Source organism: Populus alba, chromosome 1 (genome assembly GCF_005239225.2).
Source record: "Populus alba chromosome 1, ASM523922v2, whole genome shotgun sequence".
Classification (NCBI taxonomy): domain Eukaryota; kingdom Viridiplantae; phylum Streptophyta; class Magnoliopsida; order Malpighiales; family Salicaceae; genus Populus; species Populus alba.
The window spans coordinates 52876037-52903908 of NC_133284.1; the positions used below are offsets into that span (position 1 = coordinate 52876037).

The following is a 27872-nucleotide window of genomic DNA, read 5'->3' on the forward strand; positions in this document are numbered from 1 at the left end:
AGGGTGATTTAGAGGAGAGTGATGCCCCTTCATCAGTAAGACATGAAAGCAATGTGGATTTGAGGAGGTTTAACAATCGAGAAAAGGTGTCTGGAGTCATGGAAAGTGATGAGTTTGGTGACAATAGTGATGGATGCTCTGGTCAAGAAGATGTAGTTAATGTTGAGCTTGATTACAGAGGAGGTAGAATTAGAGAGCTCAATCATAAGGTGGGTGGAAAAGTAAGTGGTCTGCATGCTGATTTTAGAAGGAAAATCGGAGGGGCAACGAGGGATGGACGATGGTTGAGGGATCATACTAGCAGCATGAATTCAGACTCGGAGGATTTCAATGAAACCAAGAGTATGAAGACTCGAATTGGTCAACGAAGTCCTATGGTATTAGAATATATTGAAAGCATTGATAGAACTATTGGCTTAAAAGAAAATCTTGCTCATGCTAAAGATTCCCTGGATATGTTCGGAATAAAGAGAACTTTGGTTGAAGAAGTGATCAGGCTTTTCTTGAAAGGGGCTATGGTGAGGATTTTGAAGTGGAAAGGGCTGCCTTCAAAAGCTTTGAGCAATCCAATGATGTTATTGGCAAGACAAAAGTTCCGATGTGGAAAATAGAGGAGAAGATTCAGAAGCTAGGAAACTGGTGTGTAATCTATACTCTTTTATATCCTCTCTTTTTTTCTTCATAAGCTCAACTGAACTTTAACTATCCTTTCATTACAACTAACAAGATGCTATTGGCATGTGTGTGCAAATTCTGTGTAGCTAAGCTATTTTGTATTTTGATCTATGCTGTGTAATTGTACCAGTCTTCATGTAACAGAGCAAAGCAATCTGATTCATGTCAAAAGAAGCATTTCCAATACAATGTGTCCGTCCCTGTTTATTTTTCCAACTTTGTGTACTGATACCTGATAGATTCATTCGACTCTTATTTGCCACTGTAACAAGTGGTCCAGAGATTAATGTGCCCCTTCTCCTCACTCCATGTTTAGATTACAGTCACACCAAGCAGTTTTGTTGTGGTGGGACAGCCTTAGCCTTGGGGGGCAAGGGGTGCCGTTGGTTTCTTACCTGGTTTGTTCTTTCCAAAAAGCAGGACAGTTCATATAAAAGTAAACAAATTATGGAGGAACAAGTTGTTAAGACATCAATGAAGGGAATGTCTTTTTGTGTGGATGATGTTTTGTTTTAGAAAGTAATTCTCGAGAGCCTGCATTCCAGTGGAATTCCTAACTAAATCCATGTGCTTAAAATGCTCATATTCTAAATATTTTTAGCAATTCCTAATAATTTTTAATTTTACAAGGAATGAAATTTGTCCCTGATAATTTCTAATTCAAATGTTGTTTTCTTTGTCTTGGATTTTTTAGCATATCCTTTCTTTGTATTTTTAGATGTAATTTTTATATACCAGTATAAAATCAAGTCATAGATATGAAGTTTAGGTAAAAATTTTACATCATAGATAAGTTAACTTTCTAATTCCTAATAATTGGCTATTCCCAATTTTACATCAGATCAAATTAACTTTCTAATTTCTAATAGTTGTCTATTCTTTCTTCAATGTGGGCATGTGTGCTTGTGTCAATAACCTTGTGAACATACAAGTTCTCTTACATTAAATATGTTTTTCTATGCTTCATTTGAACCAGTCTCATTCTTTGTATCTTTGATGATTCATTTATCATGCCAAGTTGAAGTAGCTCAAGAATTTTCATCTGTTGCCTTGCTCCTTTCTCATTTAATACAAGGTTATTTAATTGAACAATGTAAAAGGAAATCCTCACTGACTTATGTCATTGCTTCTTCTTCTTTTTTCCCCCTGTCCTCTCCAGCAAGAAATGTGTTTGTATCCTGACCTAGTAGCTTATCGTTCTATAGCTGTCACTCTCGGACAAGCAGGATATATGAAGGAACTTTTTGATGTCGATCATAGATATCATGCGATCTCCTCCCAAGAAGTTCAAATCTGGGGCACTTGGGAAGCGGGACCTAGGTTTGGAACCTGATATTGTTGTCTACAATGCGGTTAGTGACACTTGGCAGTAAACTAGCCGTCTATATCTGGAAAACATTTGTCTGTAACCTCTGCACTATAATTTTTACTTCAAAACCCATATTGATGACTGTTAGTTGTCCCAAGCATGTCACATGTAACTAACTCTGCATGCATGTGTTTGTGGGCATATGCTCAAAGTCAGCCTGCACTACTAAAAAATATAGTAATTAGCAACGGAATATTCCGTTGCAAAAACTATTAAAATCCGTTGCTAAAGTAATTTAGCAACGGAATCAGCAACGGCACAAATCGGATGCAGATTTGTCGTTGCTGATTTGTTTGCAATGGATAAATCCGTTGCTGATTCTGCAGCAACGGAAAATCCGTTGCTTACAAATAGCAACGGATAATCCGTTGCAAAACTAGCAACGGATTATTCGTTGCTAGTTCGCTGAATCAGCAACGGAGAATCCGTTGCTGATGCCTGCATCAGATACAATCACCAACGGAGAATCCGTTGGTGATTGTATTATTAAATTTTTATTAAATTACGTTTTATTTATTTTATTAAAATGATTTTTAATTAATTAATTTATTTATGGATATTTTAAAAGTTGCAGAATATATATAACCAGCATAAATTAATATTAACAATAATTATATAATTAATAAAAAATAGAATAAAAATAATATTCATATTATAAAAATTTAAATAAACATGCATTAATACAATTAAGTTCAAATACAAAAAAAAAAAACAACAAAAGATACAATCATGGTGCTGGTTGCGAAGACGAATCATGATATTGTGGATCGTCACAAGATTGATCAGGATATAAAGGTCGAGGTATAGGTCGATAAATTCGTTGAGATGTGGGATCCATAGGTGTCATTATCTGAGGAGCCATATGTGGCGGTATTGATGGAGTCAAAGGTGGTGGCATACCTTGATCAATATTTGATGTCCCGCCATGATATCCAAGATTGTTCACAAGATAATCTTTCATGGAATCCATCTGCCGTTTCATTTCAAAAATCACTTCATCTTTTTTCCTTATCTCCTCTTGCAATGCTCGATATGATGAACTTGGATATGATGACTCCACCGAGTAGGAATGTGATGAAGAGCTTGTACTAACTATAGATTTTGGCATACGAGGTGCACCATATACCCTACCCTTTGTAACTCCTCCTGAAGCGACACACCAAGCTGCTCCATCAAATGAAGGATGATTTTCCCGATCAGTTCCATACTTTGAAATCATCTCCATTTTATAATTTTCCTACAAATAAAATACATGCAACAATAAATTAATTTGAATGTTAAATAATACTTGAGTTATATTAAAAAATAATCAAATAAAAATACATACAACCACTTTTTTTGACTTGTTGTCGACAAAGCTACCAGACTGCTTAGTACTTTGATGCAAAGTTGAAAAGACATCATCCCATGGAGGTTCTTTTCCACCAGCTTCCTCTTGCTTTCAAGATTAATAAATATTATAAAAGATAAATATACAAATTTTAATTCATTATCTTAAGCATAAAAAAAAAATATCCTTACCATGTTAGCTCGATATGAAGCAAATGACACTGTTCCTCCAGAATGAGTGCTTATTTTGCCATCTGTTTGGGATAATCGATTCCTCCTGGCAGATTTAGACCTCCTTTGAAATTCAGGGGTGGACCAAACATCTTTGATCATTTGATTCCAATCATCATTGTTTATCCAGGCAGGACCTTTATCAAGGCAATCTAGAATATTTGTCGTGTTTTCTTTTGACATGGCATTCTTGCGAGCTCGTTTCAATTGTTGATTCAAAGCTATTCTAGCCTTATCTTCCCAAATATTACGAACAATTGACTCATCTTCCTCAGGAAATGAATATTTTTTCTACCAAATAATATATATATCAAGTAAAAAGAGTGCACAAAATTTCAAATTATATAAATAATTAATCATATTGTGTTATCTTGTTCATAATTTGCAAGATAATGTAATAACTAAAGAAATTAAATGATATTAAAGAGTAAACAAGAAATAAAAACAAATTATAACACAAATCAGTCATAGCTATTCAGTTGATAATTTTCATAATGCTACATTAAAGCGATCAAAATTAAAAAGAATATTATGGCAATTAGTGTTGGTTCTTACCTTAAACTCTCTAAAAAGTTCATCCCTGCACATTGAATCTACTTTTTCCCAAGAATGCCATGCTCCCTTAAAATTGGACCTCAAAATATCTCCAATTACACGTCCACATGATGCGTTATTGAACCTGAAAATACATAATAACAAACTTATATTAAACAAATAATTATACAATAATAAATAATTTTTTTCATACCTAAAAATATAACCTTAATCAGTTAGTTATTAAAAAGTTGAACTTACTCTGTTGTTCCATACAAACAAAGCTCTTTTTTTCTTGTTATTGGATCCATTGGCGTGTCAAAACCCTTCCTTTTAACAATGTGATCATAATTGTATGGAGAAGATGTTGAACCGTGATATGATGGAACACCATCTTGATCCTCATCACATACACCTCTCACATTACTACCGTCTCCCTCATCTTCATCTCTAATGTTCACATCATCATCATCACCAACTCTCCCATGACTCCCATATAAATTATGTCCTCCATAAACAAGTTGGTTATCTCGAGAGAAACCTCCTTGAGTTTGAAGCAAATCCTGAAAACGAAATCCCTCACAATATTGATATCCATCAACCCTCCCATAATCATGTTGAGGAGGATGTGTACTCCCCAAAGTAGGTATATAATACTCATTTGTGTTCTGATACACAGGTTGATGAACTGTGGATCCTTTGTTATTATGCCTTGATGTAGTTTGAAATGATTTGGATGAAGTGGACCTGTCACTCCTTGATGTGGACCTGTCACTCCTAGAATCTAATATGGATCCTCGTCGAGGCATGCTAAAAACCAGAAAAAATATATACATTATCATATGAATATATACAACATAACAATAATAGCCATCACTCCGAAAAATATTATAATTCAAATAAAATAATTACTGCAACAAAATCAAATATGTAAATAACATCAAGACAATTTCATTAAGCATTCCTTGCAATGCAAAAATCAGCTATGAAGTTTAAATTGTAATAAGCCAATTAACACAAACAATAAAAAAAAATTCTAAATAATTAATTAAGAAATAATCAAAATTTATGAGTATGCTTACCTTAATGTCTGGTCCTATAAATCAAAACAATTAGTAGGAAAAACCCTTTCTTTCACGCTTCAGCACCTATAAGCAAGAAAACGAATCACAAAATAAAAGATAACATCAGAATCACAATTTAAAGATTGATACTTGAAAGGTTATAAAATGGTTTCAAAGGTCAATGAAAATGATTTATGTAATGTGATGCATAACACACACTTGAATAAAATAATAAAAAAAAAACATTGAAAGCCTAAAAATTGTCAAATAATATGAAATCATCCATACATATAATAAAGATAATTCATTACATATACTACGAAATATAATTAACTTGTGCTACTCATTATTATCATCACTCCTAACCATCACCACCATAACAATCATCCTCCTCATCATTCTTCTTCTTCTTCTTCTTCTTCGGCATCACCATCACCATCTTCTTCTTCTTCTTCTTCTTCTGCTTCATCATCTTTGTTTCCCCAATTTATGTCAAGTTGAATCAATTCATGTTGCCCGATTTCTTCATAATAAGATGATTCAACAAGTATATTTGGATCATCAAGTGTTTGAGTAGGAAGGACAAGAGATGGTTGAGAAATCTCATCTGATTGATCGACATCAAATGATCTCACATTGTTTGCATCTTCAATAAATTCACCCATATCAACATTATAACGACTTCTAGCAGTTGTCTTAATAACCGTCCACCATTCAGATGATTTATTACCAGGTGGATATGTATAGTAGACTTGTTGACATTGTTGTGCTAACACAAAATCTTCATTTCCGTGTAGTCGAGATGTATGCTTGATTTCAACCAAACCATTCGAAGGATGCACTCTAATCCCTCGTCTTGTATCATACCAATTACATTTAAACATAAATAACTTGCACTTACTCCCCAAGTATTTTAGCCGAAACAACTTCTTTAAGCATTCCATAATAATCACGTTCATCATCATCATAACAACTTCCTTTCAACACAAACTCCACTATTCATTGTCTTTTTAAAACGACCATAACGTTGAGTTATGAAATTTAAAAACCATTGACATAATACCCAATATAACATTTCACTGAAGTTGAAGGGCCCATAGCAAGTCCAAAGAGCTGATTTTCAATTCCGTTAGATTGGTATTCCACCTAGCATAATAGTTAACTCCATAAGAAATAATAATTTAAAAAGCCCCTAATAATATTTTTAAAGTAGCTAATTGACATAAAATATAAATTGATTTTTATTAAAATACTTACATTATTTTTTAACCAATTTGGAAAGATCGTGTCGCATAATTTTTCAATTTCACCATCACTCGCATGTGGTTGTTGTGACTTTAGCTCTTGTCGACATTGCCTAAAAATTTTAAAATGTTAAAGTTAATAACAAATTATTATAAATTTAGTACAAAATAATATTTCATACTTACTCTAAATAAGGCTTCAGTTCTTGACAATTGAATATCACATAGTTATGCGCAATTTGCATTTCAGCATGTGACAACTGCCTTTTATAAAATCTTTTGGATAATTTTTTCCCTGGATAGGAAAAAATAGAGAGACATCCATCTACACTTCTAAGGCCACCATCATCATTCCGTGGAACTCGATTCCAAATTGTTTGCACGTCATCACCAAATAATGAGATGCAAAATTGGTAATTTCATCAATCAAGTATGCTTCACATATGGAACCCTCAACTTTAGCTTTATTGGTCACTTTCTTCTTCAAATAAAACATATACCTATATCATTTATGTCAATTAGTTTATGTTTTAAAAATCAAAAGTTAATAAAATTAACATAGTATGAAAACATACCGTTCAAATGGATACATCCATCGATATTGAACTGGTCCACCAACTTTTGCCTCGTAAGGTAGATGTATCGTCAAGTGTTCCATGGAGTCAAAGAATGATGGAGGAAAAATCCTTTCAAGTTTGCAAATTATTTCAATTATATTCATCTGCATTAACTCCATGTGCTGGGCATTTAAATTTGTTGAACAAATATCTCGAAAAAATACGGACAGTTCAGTTAATGCCTCCCACAGTGGCCTAGGTAAGTAAGGTCGGAAAGCGGTTGGAAGAAGTCTTTGAATGAAGACATGGCAATCATGGCTCTTCATCCCCGAAACCTTACATTGTGCCTCTTTCACACATCTTGAAATGCTTGAAGCATAACCATCAGGAAATGATAATTCCTTCATCCATGACAAGACTTCTTGTTGTTGCTTCTTGTGTAGACAATAAGTGCCTTTAGGTTTGTAAACCCGACCACTCATATCTTGTTGCAAATGCAAATTTGGCTTCTGACAATACAATTGAATATCCAACCTAGCCTTTAAATTGTCTTGCTTCTATTCGGACAATCCATAACTGTATAAAAAATATTGTCAAAGACATTTTCTCAACATGCATGACATCAAGATTATGACGAATCAAATTTGTATGCCAATATGGAAGCTCCCAGAAAAATGCTTTTTTTCACCCAATTGTGCTTAACACCAAAGCAGGAATTTTATCATTATATGATGACCCTCCATTATGTCCCTCGGTATAACTTCAACACTTTGTTCAACATTTCCAAAACAGATGGACGAGGTAAAGGAGGGAGCCTTTCAATTACTCCTTTCAAAAACTTATCAGATTGAAATCTATAGGGTGGTTCATAGGTAGGAATCGTCGATGACAAATTAAAAAAAATGTAGTTTCCCTCCATTTTTAATCTAAAGCCTTGCTATGCTCCATACAATAAGGACAAGACAGATTTGCATGAGTACTCCACCTCAGATAACATGCCATATGCTGGAAAGTCACTAATGGTCCCCATTAAAGCTGCCCTTAATTGAAAATTTCCTTTCTATATACATCATATGTTTCAAACACCAACATACCACAAATTCTTTAACTCATCAATCAAAGGTCTTAGGAAAACATCAAGCTTTTTTACCCGGATTCTTTGGCCCAGGAACCATCATTGTCAAAAACATGAATGGTCTAGTCATGCACTTCCACGGAGGCAAATTATAAACAGTCACAATACTGGCCAACAAGAGTATGTATTTGAAGACATGTCAAATGGACAAAACCCATTAGTGCACAACCCTAACCGAATATTTCTCGATCTGATGCGAAGCTTAAGTGGACACGATTAAACTCCTTCCATGCCTCCCCATCAGATGGGGCACCATAACCCCATTATCAGAATTATGAAAATGATGCCATGTCATATCTTTGGCATGATATGGAGACATGAACAGTCTCTGAAGCCTTGGTGTCAAGGGAAAGTATCGGAGTTGCTTCTCCGCCTTATTGGAACCTTTACTAGTTGGATTTCTAGGTTTGTATCGTGAACTTCCACAAAAATCACAATTTATTTTCAATGCATCTGCCCCATAGTACAACATACAGTAATTAGGACACACATCATATTTCTCATAACCAAGTCCAAGTGGCCGCATAAATTTCTTGGTATCATAAAAATTTGAAACCAAATTTTTCATTCATTAGGCCATGCAACTTTTTGTAAAGTCAATAAAAATTGTTGAAGGCATTCTGAGTCAAATTTAAAGTTGACTTCATTATTAAGCAATTGTACACAAGCAGATAATTTGGATTGCTTGGTACACCCATCCCATAACGGCTCCTCCGCAGCTTTCAAAAGCTTAAAAAATTTAGTTGCCTCCGGGTTTGGAATTTCCCCAGCTACCACAGGACTAGACACATTATCATTGTAGAATGCATCACCAACCCCCATTGCATCCATAACCAGATTCCTATATGGATTCTCTAGACAAACATCATTCACAACATGACTCATTCCAATCGATGAAGGTCCAGCCAATATTGGTTCTGCGACTTAAGGCTCCCCATGTACAGTCCAATTTTCATAACAAGGTAAAAAACCTTTTGTCAATAGATGTTTACAAACATCATCTTCCTTTAAAAACTTTTGATTTTTGCACCTCACACAAGGACATCTAATTTTCCCCCCAGATATATTTTTATCAATTGAAAATGCAAAATTGATAAATCTTCTAACACCCGTAATGTATTCAGGACGAAGGCGACCATCCATAAGACGACGATACATCCACGATCGATCATCCATATTAATCTAATTAACATGACAACACCAATAAGCATTTTTTGAAATAAGCATACTTCTTTAACTACTAAAACTTAAACAATCTTTTAAAATAAAATATGTTCGAATTAGTATTTTATATTTTCATTTATATTTTCTAACTAGTGACAAAAGTAGACTTTTAGATTATGTTCGGTTAATATTTTATACAGAATAAATGGATAAAGAAAAAAAAAATATTTAGTTGAACAAATTTTAAATAAATTTATCTTTATAATAGTTTTAGAGTTCATTTTTTTTTTATTGGTCCTTCTAACTTTTGTTACCACCTCAAATATTTTTTTTTTTTTTTAATTTGGATCCTTTTATTTTTATTGGATTCATCAAACTTTTTCTTTTTTATTCGGATATTTTTTTGCTCAACTAAGAAATGGTAAATGAAATCATAAACATGCGAGGTAATACAAGATTAAAGAAGTTTTTTAATTTTCTTAAAAAAAGATTAAAATGCAATATAAAAAAAAACATAATTTATTATGGGTTACAATAGTTACTCACATTTGTATCTTTGTCTCTTGTCATATACATTGTATATATCTTTTATGTCGTAGTTAAATAATAATTAAATAATAATTATAATATTGGTGGATGAAAATATAAATACATTTGTTTTATAAATTCTTTAGGCACATCCAATTTAGTTGATTACAAGTTCTACACGGACGAGCAATAATTATTGTTAATATTTATGGTTAAGGTAATGGAGGTGTTAATATATTTATGTTAAACCTCTTTCTATGAAATACTTATTATTTATATTTTGTTGTGTAATCAAAGTTTATAGTTAAACATGTATATTAACTATTAGTCTCTTGGATGAGAATTTGTTTTTGTATTATGACATATTTTTTTTTAAATATCAAATTAATTTTTTTTATATTTTTAAATAATTTTAATATAACAATGTTAAAAAAATTATAAAAATTTATTTTAATATAATTTAAATAAAAAATTACACAACATTATTTAATTTGCGTGTGTATACATGTTTTCCACGCGTAATTATAATTGCAATCACCGAATTTAAAAGAATACTTACTTTTCCATAAAACACCTAAAAGTGGTTTGCATTTTCCAAAGTGTTGAATAACAATTTAAACATTTCTTTCAAACATCAATATCTCTCACCCCATTTCTGCCATCTCTCCCTCAAAATCCGATCAACAGAATTCAATATCAAATTCAATAGATTTCAAGCTCTTTTTATTGCTGGGGTTTCTTTTTCTTATTTTATCAATTATGTTGTGCATATAGTAAAAGGAATCAACTTGTCCATCATTGTAATGTAACCTAAATGTGTACTCAAGATCACATTTAATGAAAGAAAATCATTCCATTAGTTTTCTTATACAAACTGTCAATATTATCCCAATGAAAGGCAAAGTTCCAACAACTTCAAAGGATTACAATGTGCATGCCCAAAAAAGAAAAATACGCACCATATAATTAAGCAACCATGTAAAAATGGAGCAAAATAGACTTACCAAAGCCCCAAAAATCAATGGCACAAGGTGGAGGTTTTCTTATTGCAACCCAATCAGATTTAGCCAACTCTATTTGATTATGTTGTGATCCAATAAGCCATTCATATTGTTGGAAAAATAAAAAAACATAAACAGTGTTATAACCCCAATTTTTGACCATTTTTTTTTTTTATTATTATTATTTTATTTATGGAAAAGGATGAAAAAAAATGATGAAAAAAAAATAATGATGATGATGAAATAAATAAAGAATGAATTAAATTTTGGGTTAAGGGGAATATTAATGGAAGTTTTGGGGTTTTATTAAACTTTAGAATTAATCTAATTAAGTTTGGAATTAATTTGTTTAATTAAGGGTTTAATTGAAGAATTGATAAATTTTTAGACTTAATTAAGCTTGGAATTAATTTAGTTCATCCAATCAAGGGTTTAATTGGAAAATTAATAAGTTTTAAGACTTAATTAAGCTTGGAATTAATTTAATTCATCCAATCAAGGATTTAATTGGAGAATTGATAAGTTTTGAGACTTAATTAAGCTTGGAATTGATTTAATTAATCCAATTAAGGGTTTAATTAGAGAATTGATAAGTTTTGAGACTTAATTGGACTTGGATTTAATTAAATTAATGAAATCAGGGACTTAATTGAAGAAATATTAACGTTTGAGGGCACGATTGCAATAAATTAAAATCCAATGATCAATATGTAAATGGCGCTGAGATGCAGGGGTTCAATTAAAATTTATCCAAGGACTGTACTGCAAAAATTCAAAATTTCAAGGATCAAAACGCAAATTGCCATTAACATCAGCACTGTTCATCTTCTTCCCGACTGAAAACGGACGCCCACCGCCGCTCCCACCGTTACACCTGCAATTAACACAATTTATGGCTTGAAGAAACGGCTTTGTTCTCTAGCTATAAAAGCCAGAGATAGTCCATACACACAGGGGGGGTTGGAATCACAGAAACGAAAAAACCTGAGACGAGGGGGAAGAACAAAATAGACTTTTGTTCCTCTGTTTCTTCTCAAGGGAAATACAGAGCCGAGGGGTTGCAGAGTTGGAGAGTTAGAGAGAGAGAGGGAAGAAACCGAGTAAGACAGGGGGAAGAAACCCACAAAGCAGAAACAAATAGTATTACCCACAACAAAAACAGAGATCAACACAAGCAGAAAACCCAGAAATCCCACGTTAATATCATCGTCCTCTCAATCGTTCCTCCCCCCTGCAAATTAGAAACAAGAAAGAAAAGGAAAAATTGTCTTAGCCATTTCCCACACAGGCGGAAGAACAAACAGAAGAGAGTGAAAAAAGCAGGAGAGAAGAGGATCGGAAACAGAGGTTGAAGGGAACAAAATTGGAGGAAAGAAGGCAACGACCCGAAATCCTTCATCGCGTCTCTGTTTTCTCTGCGCACAGGTAAGTCAGCTTTCGTTTTTTCTTCTTTGCCTCATTTTGTGAAGTATTGCACTGCGCGAAGGTAAATTAATTACCTTCGCACAGTGCATGCACGCGTGGAGACACTCCACGCGTGCCCCCTGTTTAGTTTGGCCCAGCCGGGTCACTGGCTTGGGCCAGTGACCAGGCTGGGCTGGCTGGGTCCAGCCCAGCCCATGTGGGCTGAGCTGGACCCAGCCCAAAAATAAAAAATAAAAAAATAAAAAGCAGAAAAATAAAAAAATAATAAAAAATTTGTATGCATAAATAAAAATAATGTAAATTTATTGGTTTATTCACTGACGTTAGAGTTAGGAATAAAAATCTCAGTTTAAATTTATATTATTTTTATCCGTTGTATTTTTATTTTGTTTAGCTAGAAAAAATAAAAAAATATGTGCATGCGTAAAAATAAATTTTATTTTTATTTATTTATTCACTGGCGCTAGAGTAGGGAATAAAATATATTGGTCTAATTTTTGTCGTAGCTACGAATTTTTACCAACGCCAGAGTTGGAATTATTCGAGCTCGAATATTCACTAGCGCTAGAGTCAGGAATATTATAGACAAATCATCACAGCATAAATTAATAAATATTTAGCAATTTAAGACAAAACAGCAATGCAGTTTGCCTTAGGCAGAACGTTTAAGGGGTGATAATATCTTCCCTTTTACGTAACCAATCCCGAACCATAGAATCTCTGTTGACCAGTTAGGGTTCCTAGTGACCATAATACTAGGTGGCGACTCCTCAAACGAGACATTTTTTCTAAAAGAACCGGATGCCAGAATCTGTTCTTTTTTTTTTTTCATAATTCAAGAGAATTAATTATTTTTTAGGGCCGCCGCGATGTCGGGTGCGACAGAATGGCGACTCCACTAGGGACTTAGGATTAAGCTTTGTCTTTTGTCTTATTATTGCTTTTTTTATTTGTTTTTTGTTGTGTTTATTTGTTTAATTTTCCTATATTTACTGCTTTAGCATGCATCCTTATTTTTGTTGTTATGCATCACTTTGAGAGCACACACTTTACAACCTAGGATAAGTGGGAAAGTAACGGTACCCCAATGGCTTTAGCCTGGGTAAGACTCGTGAAACCATCCAACTCTCGCTTGATTGTTTACTTGGAAGTGGTTGATATGCCAAACTGATATTACTCAGGGCCTCTATCTTCACACTACTTGTAAGCCTCATATCGACCTTTCATGGACGATCACTGAGCATACGAGAGACCCTTTGAAACTAGATAATGACCAACCCCTTGATGCACTCAACAATTAGGATCTTCCAATTAGGTTGTCACCCCGTGAAGGGCAAGTTCGCATTTCATACGCATTTTTTTATTTTTATTATTATTATTTTTTATTTATGCTTTAGCATTTTTGCATAATTGCATGATTTACATTTAGCAAGTTGAAATATAGGTCCCCCATTGAAACTCATTTATAACACTCATTCGAGAAAAAAGACAAATGGAAAATGAAGAAAGAGCCCAGTTGGAAGCCCAACATCAAAAAGAGGTGGACAATCTTAAAGAAGAAGTCGCAAGGCTTACTAGTCTACTCGAGCAAGCCTTGAGAGATAAATCTAGAAAAGGAACGCTTATAGCTCAGCCTGAAGATATGCATGTAACTCATTTCGATCCACATAATCTGGGGGCAAGTAGGATGTCATCTGAATTTCAACAAGCTATGCATTTCCAACCAGCATACCCTTCAAGAATTTCATCTACCACTGATTCCACCGAGAAAGAATCTCAAAAGGGCAAGATGGTGAAAGAAGAGGATTGGGAAAAATGGACTACCCTAGAGAAGAGGATAAGGGCAGTTGAGGGAAACCATTTGTCTGACCTGGTGAAAGCTGTCAATATGTGTTTGGTGCCCAACGTTGTCATTCCCAAAAAGTTTAGAGTACCAGAATTTGTCAAATATACGGGAACTCAATGCCCTATGACTCATCTCAAAGCATACTGCAACAAAATGGCTGAGGTGGTTGATGATGAGAAACTGCTAATTCATTTTTTTCAAGACAGCTTAAGTGACGCTGCCCTCACTTGGTATATGCGGTTGGACAATACCAAGGTTAAAAAATGGAAGGACTTAGTTGATGCTTTCATGAGGCAATATAAGTTCAATATAGACGTGGGCCCTGATCGGTTAAGCTTGCAAGCTATGGAGAAGAACAACAAGGAGTCCATAAGAGAATATGCCCGGAGATGGAGCGAGGTAGCTGCACAAGTTAATCCTCCCATGTTGGAAAAAGAGATGATCAGTTTATTTTCCAATACATTTAAAGCTCCATACTTTGAATACTTGGTTAGAAGCTCTGCACAACATTTCACTGACCTAGTTGTTATAGCTGAGAGGATTGAACAAGCCATTGGGTTAGGTAAGATTGCTAAACCGACTAAGAAGAACGGTTTCACTGAAGATGCTTGCCAAGACACTTATCATTCCTATAGTTAATTTCTTCACGCCGACTCCCAAAAATCAACTATTTTGAAGATAAAGCTATAGTAATAGTAGGTCAAGAATGGTCTACATGTGACTGCAACTAAGTGTTGAAGAAATGCCCTTTGTCAAGGAGAATGAATGATTGAAAGATTCCTAAAAATTCCAATGAATGATCACTAAATGTTTAGCCCTTTTATGTGTTATCATGCCAGTATTCATGTTGGCATAAGTTCTTTATTGTTAAACTTCTTTTCCAAAGCTTCAATGAAATAATGAGTTTCTCATTCAATTGTGTTTGCGACCAATCATTATTTATCTTCTTAAGAGAGTTTTCTTATAAGGACTCACGAATACACCTTTGAAGCCTCGCGTGATCTCATAGACGTAATTCATCTCTTGTACCAAAATTCATTTCCCTATTGGAGTTTTGAAAAATTGATCTGGTATTTTCATTTCAAAAATAATTTGATGTTCTTTCAAAAATGATATTTTTAACATTCTACTTGTAGAATGACAATTGAATCAAGCAACTCCATCATTGAGGTGACTAAATTATAAACCAAAAAAAAAAGAAAAAAAAAGAAGAAAAAGAAAAAAGAAAAAAGAAAAAAGAAATGAATAAACGCCCTTACCCAATGACTCTTGAATCGTGTGTTTTTAAATGTATGAATAATGGTATGTAGTGAACTCTTTACTCATGACTCATGAAATGCATCTTTGTAAAGACCAAACCATCACACTGGATGAGGTCAAAGTTTATTGATCTTAACTACTTGCGCTTGAAATGAGGAAAGGCCATCTTTGTTATTCCTTTCACGTTCTGAAATAAGTATATCCCTTGCGATTCCTTTTTGAGCCTGAATAATTTTTCTTTCATGAAAAAAATCCCGACTAGGATCACACCCCACACTGGGGGGGCAAGAGAAAATTTCAATGAGAAAAGAGAAAAAGCCGTGAGAAAGCCAAAAAGGCATAAGAGCTCAAGAAACTCAAATGCTAGGGGGCATGCCCAAATCACTAGAAAAGTGACATCCAAGATAAAGTGAGTATACTCTAGCAAAGCAATAAAAAAGAAGAAGCAACAAATCAAAAAAGTGCGGCAAAAGAAAATAGGAATGACATCAAGAGTCAAACTGTTGATAGTGATCCTTAGTCTTTGAAACCCTGAAACACTCTTTGAGCCTTATGAATCCTTTTCTTTCATAGCCAAAAACCATAGCCTACGTTACGTCCCTGTAAAAGTCCTTTCTAATCAAGCAAGCAAGCAACCGAGAACAATAAACAATGCTCTCCAAATGCAAAGAATACTTTTTCATAAGATTCATGACATCAAGAATAAACTATTCATTATTATTCATGCTGATAAAAATGAATGATTCAAAAAGAGACAAATTTTTTCTCATACAAAACCTCGAGCTTTTTCTCGAGCCCTTCACTTTGAAACAAAAGGTCATCTTATGACGTATTTTCATTGAAGATCTCATTACCAAACACAAGAGCAAATAACCTCTTTTTCAAGAAAGAAAATAACCAAGGAGTTGCAAGATTTCAAAAGCAAATTGTTTTAGATTCACATCGAAATAATTTTTGTTTTCAAAATGCAAGATCAAGATTTCAAGATTCATTCTAGACCCATATTCCTTCACCAAAATGAAACAAAAAGAGAAATGAGAGAATGGTCTTTTAAAACCATTATTTGTATAAGTCGCTGGCAAAGCACACTTTAGGGGCAATGACCAGTACAAGGGCAACTTTGTATAGAAGGAAAAATTCTAGAAAAAAGAGATGAAATATTTCCTACAACAAGACAAGGGGGCATTTTGGTTTACGAAAGACAATTTGATCCTTTCAGCAAGTGACACCGAATATTTTTATCAGTGAGACGAGGAGTAATGAATGATCGTCTCAAAATATTTGACGAGTTAGAAAATCTTTAGCAAGCAAGTGGGTCACGATGGGCACCATAAATGCTAAGTTGTGCAAATAAATCTGGAAATAGACTTATATGGGCCAACTCGAGTGGGCTAGAAGTCAAGCGACAAAAATGACCCAAAATCGGAGGTAGCAAGTTCTCATCAGTCAAGCAACAAGAAGACTAAGAAGAAATGGGGGCCTATATTTTAAATCAGGTAAAGATGCATGCATATCATCTAAACTTTGAGACATTGGACAATGAGTTTTGCAAATCTCATTAGAGAAAATTCCAACAGAATCCATCGAGTGGAAGGCCAACTTGAAATGGCCAAAGATTGAAATTGTTGTTGAAATTTTTTCACTTTTGAGAATTTTTCATCCCGGGCAGGCCGCCCATGAGAATTAGGCCATCTAGAAAAATCTCCGCGCTTTCCTCTTAGAGTGCCTTTGAGCACTCGTTTTCTTCTTGGAGCGCCTTTGAGCCCTCACTTTCTTCTTCAAGTGCCTTTGAGCACTCGCCTTCTCCTTCGAGTGCCTTTAAGCACTCGCCTTCCTTTTTGAGTGCCTCTGAGCCCTCGTTTTCCTCTTCGAGTGCCTTTGAGCACTCTCTTTCCTCTTCGAGCGCCTTTGAGCACTCGTTTGCCTCTTCGAGCGCCTTTGAGCACTCACTTCCCCTTCAAGTGCCTTTGAGCACCAGTGCCTCTGAGCACTCGCTTCCTCTTTAAGTGCCTTTGAGCACCAGTGCCTCTGAGCACCAGTGCCTCTGAGCACTCACTTTTTCCTTCAAGTGCCTTTGAGCACCAGTGCCTCTAAGCACTCCCTTTCCCTTCAAGTGCCTTTGAGCACCAGTGCCTTTGAGCACTCAGTTTTCCCTTCAAGTGCCTTTGAGCACCAGTGCCTCTGAGCACCAGTGCCTCTGAGCACTCGTTTTTCCCTTCAAGTGCCTTTGAGCACCAGTGCCTCTGAGCACTCACTTTTCCCTTCAAGTGCCTTTGAGCACCAGTGCCTCTGAGCACTCGCTTCCTCTTTAAGTGCCTTTGAGCACCAGTGCCTCTGAGCACTCACTTTTCCCTTCAAGTGCCTTTGAGCACCAGTGCCTCTGAGCACTCCCTTTCCCTTCAAGTGCCTTTGAGCACCAGTGCCTCTAAGCACTCGTTTCCTCTTTAAGTGCCTCTGAGCACCAGTGCCTCTGAGCACTCACTTTTCCCTTCAAGTGCCTTTGAGCACCAGTGCCTCTGAGCACTCCCTTTCCCTTCAAGTGCCTTTGAGCACCAGTGCCTCTGAGCACTCGCTTTTCCCTTCAAGTGTCTTTGAGCACCAGTGCCTCTGAGCACTCGCTTTTCCCTTCAAGTGCCTTGGAGCACTAGTGCCTCTAAGCACTCGCTTTCCTTTTGGAGCACCTTTGAGCACTCGCTTTCCTCTTTGAGTGCCTTTGAGCATTCGTTTTCCTCTTTGAGTTGCCTTTGAGCACTCGTTTTCCTCTTTGAGTTGCCTTTGAGCCCTCACATTCTTTTGAGTGCGCCTTCGAGCCCTCATTTTCTTTTTTTTACTTTTACTTAGGTAGGTCACCCATCATAATGAGAACACTTCTAAAAAAAAACAAAAAAAAAACAAAAAAACAAAATACAAAAAAAAGTGGGTCGTCTTCCAAATAACTTGTTTCTTGATTTCTACATCTCTCTGTAAAGGTCATGTGTCCATCTGCCATTTAAAAAAAAAACAAAACAAAAGAAAAACAAAAAAATAGGTCGTCTTCCCAATGACTTGTTTCTTGATTTCTACATCTCTCTGTAAAGGTCGTGTGTCCATCTACTGTTTTCAAAGTTTTCAAGACTAAAAAAAAAAGGGTTCTTTCTCTATCTACTTTTCTTTATAAATTTATTACACAAAGATAAAAGAAAATGAAATTTTCCAATATCTTTGCATAGTAAATATTATAAAGAGGGGGCAACTGTTATAACCCAATTTTTGACCATTTTATTTTTATTTATTATTATTTTATTTATGGAAAAGGATGAAAAAAAATGATGAAAAAAAATAATGATGATGATGAAATAAATAAAGAATGAATTAAATTTTGGGTTAAGGGGAATATTAATGGAAGTTTTGGGGTTTTATTAAACTTTAGAATTAATCTAATTAAGTTTGGAATTAATTTGTTTAATTAAGGGTTTAATTGAAGAATTGATAAATTTTTAGACTTAATTAAGCTTGGAATTAATTTAGTTCATCCAATCAAGGGTTTAATTGGAAAATTAATAAGTTTTAAGACTTAATTAAGCTTGGAATTAATTTAATTCATCCAATCAAGGATTTAATTGGAGAATTGATAAGTTTTGAGACTTAATTAAGCTTGGAATTGATTTAATTAATCCAATTAAGTGTTTAATTAGAGAATTGATAAGTTTTGAGACTTAATTGGACTTGGATTTAATTAAATTAATGAAATCAGGGACTTAATTGAAGAAATATTAACGTTTGAGGGCACGATTGCAATAAATTAAAATCCAATGATCAATATGTAAATGGTGCTGAGATGCAGGGGTTCAATTAAAATTTATCCAAGGACTGTACTGCAAAAATTCAAAATTTCAAGGATCAAAACGCAAATTGCCATTAACATCAGCACTGTTCATCTTCTTCCCGACTGAAAACGGACGCCCACCGCCGCTCCCACCGTTACACCTGCAATTAACACAATTTATGGCTTGAAGAAACGGCTTTGTTCTCTAGCTATAAAAGCCAGAGATAGTCCATACACACAGGGGGGGTTGGAATCACAGAAACGAAAAAACCTGAGACGAGGGGGAAGAACAAAACAGACTTTTGTTCCTCTGTTTCTTCTCAAGGGAAATACAGAGCCGAGGGGTTGCAGAGTTGGAGAGTTAGAGAGAGAGAGGGAAGAAACCGAGTAAGACAGGGGGAAGAAACCCACAAAGCAGAAACAAACAGTATTACCCACAACAAAAACAGAGATCAACACAAGCAGAAAACCCAGAAATCCCACGTTAATATCATCGTCCTCTCAATCGTTCCTCCCCCCTGCAAATTAGAAACAAGAAAGAAAAGGAAAAATTGTCTTAGCCATTTCCCACACAGGCGGAAGAACAAACAGAAGAGAGTGAAAAAAGCAGGAGAGAAGAGGATCGGAAACAGAGGTTGGAGGGAACAAAATTGGAGGAAGAAGGCAACGACCCGAAATCCTTCATCGCGTCTCTGTTTCTCTGCGCACAGGTAAGTCAGCTTTCGTTTTTTTCTTCTTTGCCTCATTTTGTGAAGTATTGCACTGCGCGAAGGTAAATTAATTACCTTCGCACAGTGCATGCACGCGTGGAGACACTCCACGCGTGCCCCCTGTTTAGTTTGGCCCAGCCGGGTCACTGGCTTGGGCCAGTGACCAGGCTGGGCTGGCTGGGTCCAGCCCAGCCCATGTGGGCTGAGCTGGACCCAGCCCAAAAATAAAAAATAAAAAAATAAAAAGCAGAAAAATAAAAAAATAATAAAAAATGTGTATGCATAAATAAAAATAATGTAAATTTATTGGTTTATTCACTGACGTTAGAGTTAGGAATAAAAATCTCAGTTTAAATTTATATTATTTTTATCCGTTGTATTTTTATTTTGTTTAGCTAGAAAAAATAAAAAAACATGTGCATGCGTAAAAATAAATTTTATTTTTATTTATTTATTCACTGGCGCTAGAGTAGGGAATAAAATATATTGGTCTAATTTTTGTCGTAGCTACGAATTTTTACCAACGCCAGAGTTGGAATTATTCGAGCTCGAATATTCACTGGCGCCAGAGTCAGGAATATTATAGACAAATCATCACAGCATAAATTCATAAACATTTAGCAATTTAAGACAAAACAGCAATGCAGTTTGCCTTAGGCAGCACGTTTAAGGGGTGATAATATCTTCCCTTTTACGTAACCAATCCCGAACCATAGAATCTCTGTTGACCAGTTAGGGTTCCTAGTGACCATAATACTAGGTGGCGACTCCTCAAACGAGACATTTTTTCTAAAAGAACCGGATGCCAGAATCTGTTCTTTTTTTTTTTCATAATTCAAGAGAATTAATTATTTTTTAGGGCCGCCGCGATGTCGGGTGCGACAAACAGTATGTTACACCCATCAAGTTATAACAATTGCTAGTCTTTAAAACAAATTAGTGCTTTGCTCTCTAATCCTTTATCCTTTGTGTGATTGGAAATGGATCTATACTAATTAGTGCTTTGCTAGAACTGACTTCACAGTGTAAACATCAACCTTGTGAACCGAAAACAGCAAAAGAGTGTCTAATATTTCCAATTTCACAATTTAAAGGGTCAAGTCCAGTGACCTCACAGCACTTGACCCTAGCCTTTTCCACAAATAATTCTAACAAGCCCATGCGATTGCTTGTAGTTTGTTAACTGATCCTATATCCACTGATAATGGCTAAGCAAGCAAAGATTTTCAGCATCAATTTGCTTAATTCACACAGAAATGACTAAAAAATGAACCATTGCACAATGCTGGTGCATTTTACATGTATCATTACATACAAACATGCTAAAAAGCATGCGATTGTTTCTGCAATTACACAAGTTGGCTCCAAAAAATTTGCTACTTAGTTCATGCAACATAGTAACTATAAAAAAAGCCAAAAGAGCTGTAGAACTCTTTAATACAAAAACAAATCCTCATCCAAGAGACTGATAGTTAATTTCCAAATCATGCATGCTGACCTCAAGACAAGACAATCAAATGAAAACAAACAACATATATAGCTAATGTGGGAAATTAACTTATCACCATGCAAGGAGGAGGCAACCATGAATTCTAACCTCTTTCACTACACAATTCTGCTAATTATATATATAACAAGTAAAACAGCAAGAAAAAAAATAATTAATGAAGAAACAAAAATAAAACAGCAATCTTATTAACGAAACACAACAACAACAATCAAGTTTCCTTATATATATATATAAGCATATGAATACATTCAAAACACCTAGGTTTCGGTGCACAGGAGGACAATTTGCAGACATCAAAGAACACACAGCATCAATAATACTAATTGTTAAAAATTAAATTGGGGGTTTTGATAAATTTTCAATTAAACATGCATAATTTCCATCAATCACTCTCTTCCAGACACAAGAATTGCCAGCATTGGTCAGGTTGAATAAAATCATTCAATTTATGAACCGTAACCCTAAAAATTAATTTGGGGGTTTTCATAAATTTACATTTAAACGTGCATCATTATGTTATAAATCATGGTAAAAACATATCATAAACATTATATTATCGAATTAATAGCCTAAAACCATTATTCAAAGTTTCGGGAAAAAAAATTCTTACCTGTGTTCTTCGGTTACAGGTGAGGGAGATGGGTGAGGGAGATGGATCAACACAACAGAATCACACCTGAGATTGGGAAAGTTAGGTTAGAACTGTTTAGTGTAACTTAAATTGCAACAAAGAAAACAAAAACCATAAATTAATTACCTGAGCTATTGAAGAAAACAGTGCAAAACCTAACCCGTTTACAGAGAAGGGGCAAAACAGGATGTTCGATGGTGATGATGATGGGTCTGGTGCGATGTTGTCATGGGTCTCTGTTTTTGTTGGTTTAAAATGAAGGAGAAGAAGATGATGAACACGAAGGAGACGATGATGAACACAAAGGAGAAGAAGATGATGAACACGAAGGAGAAGATGATGAACAGTTATGGTGATTTTTTATGAGGGTGATGGATCGATGATTTTGTTCGAACGAAGGATCTGTTGGAAGAGTAAGAGTGAATGTACATTTTGGTTTTGTTAATTGGATCTGTATTTCGATGTGGGGCGGGGATCGAGATATTGAAATAAACGGTCCGGATTTAATGTAATCAACGGTCTATATAATTTTAATTTTATATTAACTTTTTTTTTTTCAATTAGCAACGGAAAATCCGTTGCTAAATTCAACGTAAATTTTGCAACGGATTATCCGTTGCTAAAGTCCGTTGCTAATATTAAAAAAAATAATATATGTGTAATCCGTTGCAAATCCGTTATTGAACTTAGCAACGGAATTATCCGTTGCTAAATTCTGATGCAAATGGCACCTGTTTTTAGTAGTGCTGAAATACATGATAGTTCAAAACTGTTATCAAGGTAGAAGCTAATGTTATGGATATTTAAGAAATTGCTAAACCCAGTATATTGCTGGATGACATAATAGCCCTCTGAAATTTTTGGATGACAAGTTCTTTTCATTGAATCTACACCTTTCCAAATGATACCCATTAAGCTAAGTTTTGACTTATCTCTGTTATCTAAAAATCTATAGTTTTTCTGCATGTTCTCTAGGTATGAACTGATGTTGTTATCAACAGATTAATAAGCATGCTTTGTTAAATTTGAGATGACCTGAAAGGGTGCTTTGTGGTCCCTGTAACAGCAAAGTAAAATCATTACTGTATATTGTTTTGACAGGGCATATTTTCCGTAGTCTTAAGATCATTCTAAGAATTTCGACTATCTAAGGATGGACTTGTGCCATAACATGCTGATCATTCATTATCTATTTCCCTGGGCATATTCAATCAATTATCTGTGAATCATTTCAATTTACATAATGCATAAATCCAGCTATGATCATCCACGGCATTTTGACATTCCTTCTGTATGTAGGTCCTAAATGCTTGTGTTCGGCGAAAACAATGGGAAGGTGCATTTTGGGTCTTACAGCAGATGAAGGAAAAGGGTGTGCAACCTTCTACTGCAACGTATGGACTTGTTATGGAGGTAATAGCTGTTTTTACTATCCATGGTTCTTATCAATTTTCACATCAGCAGAACCTGTATCTTAGATTCTTAGCAATACCTTGTTGTATGAGTTTATCATTGTTCTGATAAACAGCTAGTCATGTTTGCTGACTTGCTACTATGATTAGCACTCCATATTTCAACTTTGATAGAGCTGTTCATAGAACTAGACTTCTAATCTAAGCATATGGACTTATTTTTTCTGAGTAAAAGTACATCATGAACTGTTGGTTCAAATCCTACCACCAACCTCTTTGGTGTCGTCCAGAGATTCATCTCACCTGTTGCCTGGTGCATGATGGCTGAGAGGTTTGAACGTACCCCAGGTTTTACCCAGTGCTAAATAAAAGGTTTAATTCAGAAAAAAGACTTTGATTTTTGTAGTATGAAGTTAGAAACCTAACCTAGGTACATCAGTTTGGTTGAATAGGGTGTCATATGAACTTGCTGTACAATATTAATTCTCTGGTTGGGCTTTCCGTTTCTCATATTCAATTTTATGGTTCATATTCAAATGACTGCGCCTTGATACTTCACAATTAAGATAATTCTAAGGGTTGTTTGATCTTGATTCACTCTCATGTGTTCATGTGGTAGTTTCTACTATCTGTTAATGTTGGATTCCAATGTTAGTTTTCAGTAGTAAGAGGGGGTACCATTTCATAGCATCATGAAGTGATAATTTCCCATCATTTTCTGCTCTTTAAGATAGGTGCTCAATCTAGCTATCTTTTAGGGTGGTTTTGGTGTGAAATATCATTGTCAAAGCATAGGAGCATGAACTATCCTTTTGACCTGCATACCATCAAGAAAAATGTTTCCTATGAAAAGCCTTATGTTGTATTATAAAGTGGACTTATGGAACTGGTAACAGTTTGCTAGATATTCTCATTTTCTTGAATGTACATCTTAGTTTTTGTAATAACCAGGAAATGATAGAATGGTTTTCTGCCTCGTACTTGAGCAGGTCATGCTTGCTTGTGGCAAGTACAACTTGGTTCATGAGTTCTTCAAAAAAGTTCAGAAGTCTTCCATTCCAAATGCCTTAGTTTATAAAGGTGCTTGACTGATCTATCATTTATTCCATTTGATTTTATAGAACCTCATTTTGAAATCAAATTCTTGTTACATACAGTTCTCGTCAATACTTTTTGGAGAGAGGGTAAGACAGAAGAGGCTGTGTTGGCTGTTAAAGACATGGAAAGACAGGGAATTGTGGGCTCAGCTGCTCTTTATTATGATCTTGCACGCTGTCTCTGTACATCTGGAAGGTGTCAAGAAGCACTAGATCTGGTAATCTTTTTATGCATAAACTACTATGTTTCTGTTGTGCATGTATATTTAAAACTGAATATAAAGAACACTGTATTGTAGCTAAACGATTCGCATGCATTGAATGGTGTGTTGCTAATTAGAGTTTATGAGCACGGGGAGCTATATCACTGCAAAAAGCAAAAATCTTTGAACAATTTGTGTGCTTATTATTATCACTAGCTTTTCTTTGAACAAACAGTCCATCACAACCTCCTTTCATTTCACAGATTGAGAAAATATGCAAAGTTGCTAATAAGCCGCTTGTAGTAACTTACACTGGCTTAATCCAAGCTTGTCTGGACTCTGGAAACATTCAAAACGCTGTGTACATCTTCAATCAAATGAGGAACTTTTGCCCCCCAAATCTTGTTACTTGCAACATAATGCTGAAAGCGTATCTAGAACATGGATTGTTTGAAGAAGCAAACGAGCTTTTCAACAAGATGTTAGACGATGGCAATCATATCAGCAGAAGATCTGATTACAAGTTTCGGGTAATACCAGATATCTATACTTTCAACACCATGCTTGATGCAAGCATTGCAGAGAACAGGTGGGATGATTTTGAGTACGTTTATCAAAAGATGATGCGCCATGGGTTCCACTTCAATGCAAACCGTCATCTTCGAATGGTACTGGATGCTTCTAGAGCTGGAAAGGTACTTCTCAAATCTATTGGGATTAGTTGAAATTACACTTGTACGTGAACATATTATTGAAATGGATGTTAATAGCATCTCCATAAAAATAACACTAGGCTGCCAAACTGCATCTACGTCCTGACTGAATAGCCTGATTTAAGGAGGTATTATATGAGAACAGTCAAAAGCACTTGTAGGAATAAAATGGATGCCTTGTTGAATTCCTTAGGAGGGATGATAAGAACTTATCTTTTTAGTACACTTTGGACGCAATCTTTGTAAAATGCTTCTAGGTAATTCATCTGTTAGAAAATTCTGAATTCTGAAAATTTTAGGAAGTGTAAAATCTCAGAATTCAGAGTTATGGAAATCTAACTTTCTTGTCCTTATCCTCTTCAAATTTTAGATATAAACTGTCAAGGGAAATTGGAATTTCTCACTTTATCCTTTCAAGACTTCAGATTTAGTACAAAAGAATTGTTCATGCCTATATTAATAAAAACAAAAATACATGTAGTATGTGTGTAGTGGCAACGATTAAACAGCATCAATAGTGTTCTTTTTGTTTCTAATCTTCAATTCAAGAGAAGTTACAAATTCCCATTGTGACTGCAGGGAGAAGTTTTGGAAATAACTTGGAAGCACTTGGAGCAGGAAGATAGGATTCCTCCACCGCTTATTGTCAAAGAAAGATTTTGCATGATGCTTGAAAAAGAAGACTTCGATTCTGCTCTTGCTTGTATTACCACAAATTCTGCTGGAGAGTCTCAAGCATTCTGCAAAAGTGCTTGGTTGAATTTCTTCGAAGAAAACGCTCAGCGGTTTAGAAAGGACACCCTCATGCGGCTAATGCATGAGGTGCGTGTGCTTGCTGCTCAAAGCAACTCACCAAACCCTGTATTGCAAAATCTATTAATATCCTGCAGTGATTATAATAGGCCTCGTGTAAAGGTTCCTGGATTCAATCAAACATAGATTTTCTGTACAGTTAAATCATGAAAATCCTTGAAATCTTAATGGAATGCACCGATGTAGCTAGCAAACCAGCATGTCCTAGTAATGATGATAAGGTTTAGGGTGAGAATGAGTCTTGAAATTATTCATCCTGAGAATGCCTCAAGACTATTGTTTGCTTGTTGTATGCTGCAAAACAACCATAGCTGGAAAAAATAATAAAACTAAACATGTTCAAGGAGAGGATGAAGAAGTTTCCTCTTTAGAGAAAAAGGTTCATGAGCTAGAAATTGAGGATATACAAAGGTAGATCGTAAAGCTTACGTGATAATTGAAATAAAACACCCAACAAGAATAGGAGGAGAGTAATTGTGAACCCTGGCTAATCTAGAGGAGGCAACTTTTTAATTGGGCAGCACTTCATGGAGATTTTGATTTTGAAATTAAACTTTCTAATTTTGTAGGAGCTTTACAAGTGGAAGAGTTTATCGTTTAGTTGAATGAAGTATAAAGGATTTTCAAGTGCATAAAAGTTTAAGAGCAGATAAGGATGAAGCTTATTGGTATTAGATTAAAAGGGCGAGCTTATGCTTGGTGGAAGCAATTAAAGAGAAAGATAAAGGAACAATTTTTTCCGTTTGGATACATTTAAACTTTTTACCAATGACTCCATACATTGGGATGGGAGAACTATTGCTAAGTACATTGAAAACTCTACCAACCGGTGGCTAAGAATGATTTTTCAGAAAGAGTTGTTGATTGCTAGGTACTTAAAGTAGATTATGATAGTTCATGCAAGATGTATTGTGTTTGCATTCTTTATAAATAGTTTTGTAAGCCTATAAGAGAGCTTTGATTATGGATAAACAATATGTTATTGGGGTAATTAACAAAGGTGGCTTTTGATTTGACCAAAATAATAAGGAGGTATGCGCTAACAAAAAAAATATCATTCATTTAGCCCGAATCAATAACTAAATATATCGCAAGTTAAAGTTAAAATTCAAGTTCTAGATATGGTTTTAAATTTTAGTGTTTTAGATATGATGAATTAGGACATTGAATTTATACGTGCCATAAACCAAAGAGTTGTAAGTGTAAACATTTGTAAGTAAAATAGTATAATGAGAAGAGAAGTGATCCTATTTATGATGATTAATATGGTAGTGAGGAGGTTTTCTAAGATAATGATGGTGCTACCTCAATTATCCAAAAGAGTTTGCTTATCTTAAAAGTGATTCAAATCAAGATTGGCTACACACTAGTCTTTTTCTTTCAACTTGTACCATAAGGAAAATGTATGAAATTTGATTATTGATAGTGGTAATTGTGAAAAGGTGGTGTTAATTAAAATAGTAAAGAAGTTGCAACTTAAAAAAAAAAAAAAACACCATATACCCTACAAATTGAAGTAGATGAATCGAGATCCCAATGTAATCATGGATATTATCTTGTTTTATTTTTTATAGGTAAGAGATATTTTGATAGTATTTGATATGATGTTGTGTCTA

At 34.9% G+C, this 27872-nt stretch overlaps 1 protein-coding gene across 1 annotated transcript; it reads left to right on the forward strand.

Moving 5' to 3' along the window:
• Positions 1-1925: 1925 nt before the first annotated feature.
• LOC118063031 (pentatricopeptide repeat-containing protein At1g30610, chloroplastic-like) lies at positions 1926-26477 on the forward strand. Its single transcript, XM_073407192.1, has 6 exons — positions 1926-2027; positions 23318-23431; positions 24420-24510; positions 24588-24745; positions 24994-25425; positions 26023-26477. The coding sequence occupies exons 1-6, from the start codon at positions 1941-1943 to the stop codon at positions 26380-26382; spliced, it is 1242 nt and encodes a 413-aa protein (XP_073263293.1). The 5' UTR covers positions 1926-1940; the 3' UTR covers positions 26383-26477.
• The last annotated feature ends 1395 nt before the right edge of the window (positions 26478-27872 follow it).

Coding starts and splice junctions, on each gene's coding strand:
- LOC118063031 (XM_073407192.1), top strand. CDS start 1,941: ATGCGATCTCCTCCCAAGAAGTTCAAATCTGGGGCACTTGGGAAGCGG. Junction 23,432..24,419: donor CGTATGGACTTGTTATGGAG/GTAATAGCTGTT, acceptor GTACTTGAGCAG/GTCATGCTTGCTTGTGGCAA. Junction 24,511..24,587: donor AAATGCCTTAGTTTATAAAG/GTGCTTGACTGA, acceptor TGTTACATACAG/TTCTCGTCAATACTTTTTGG.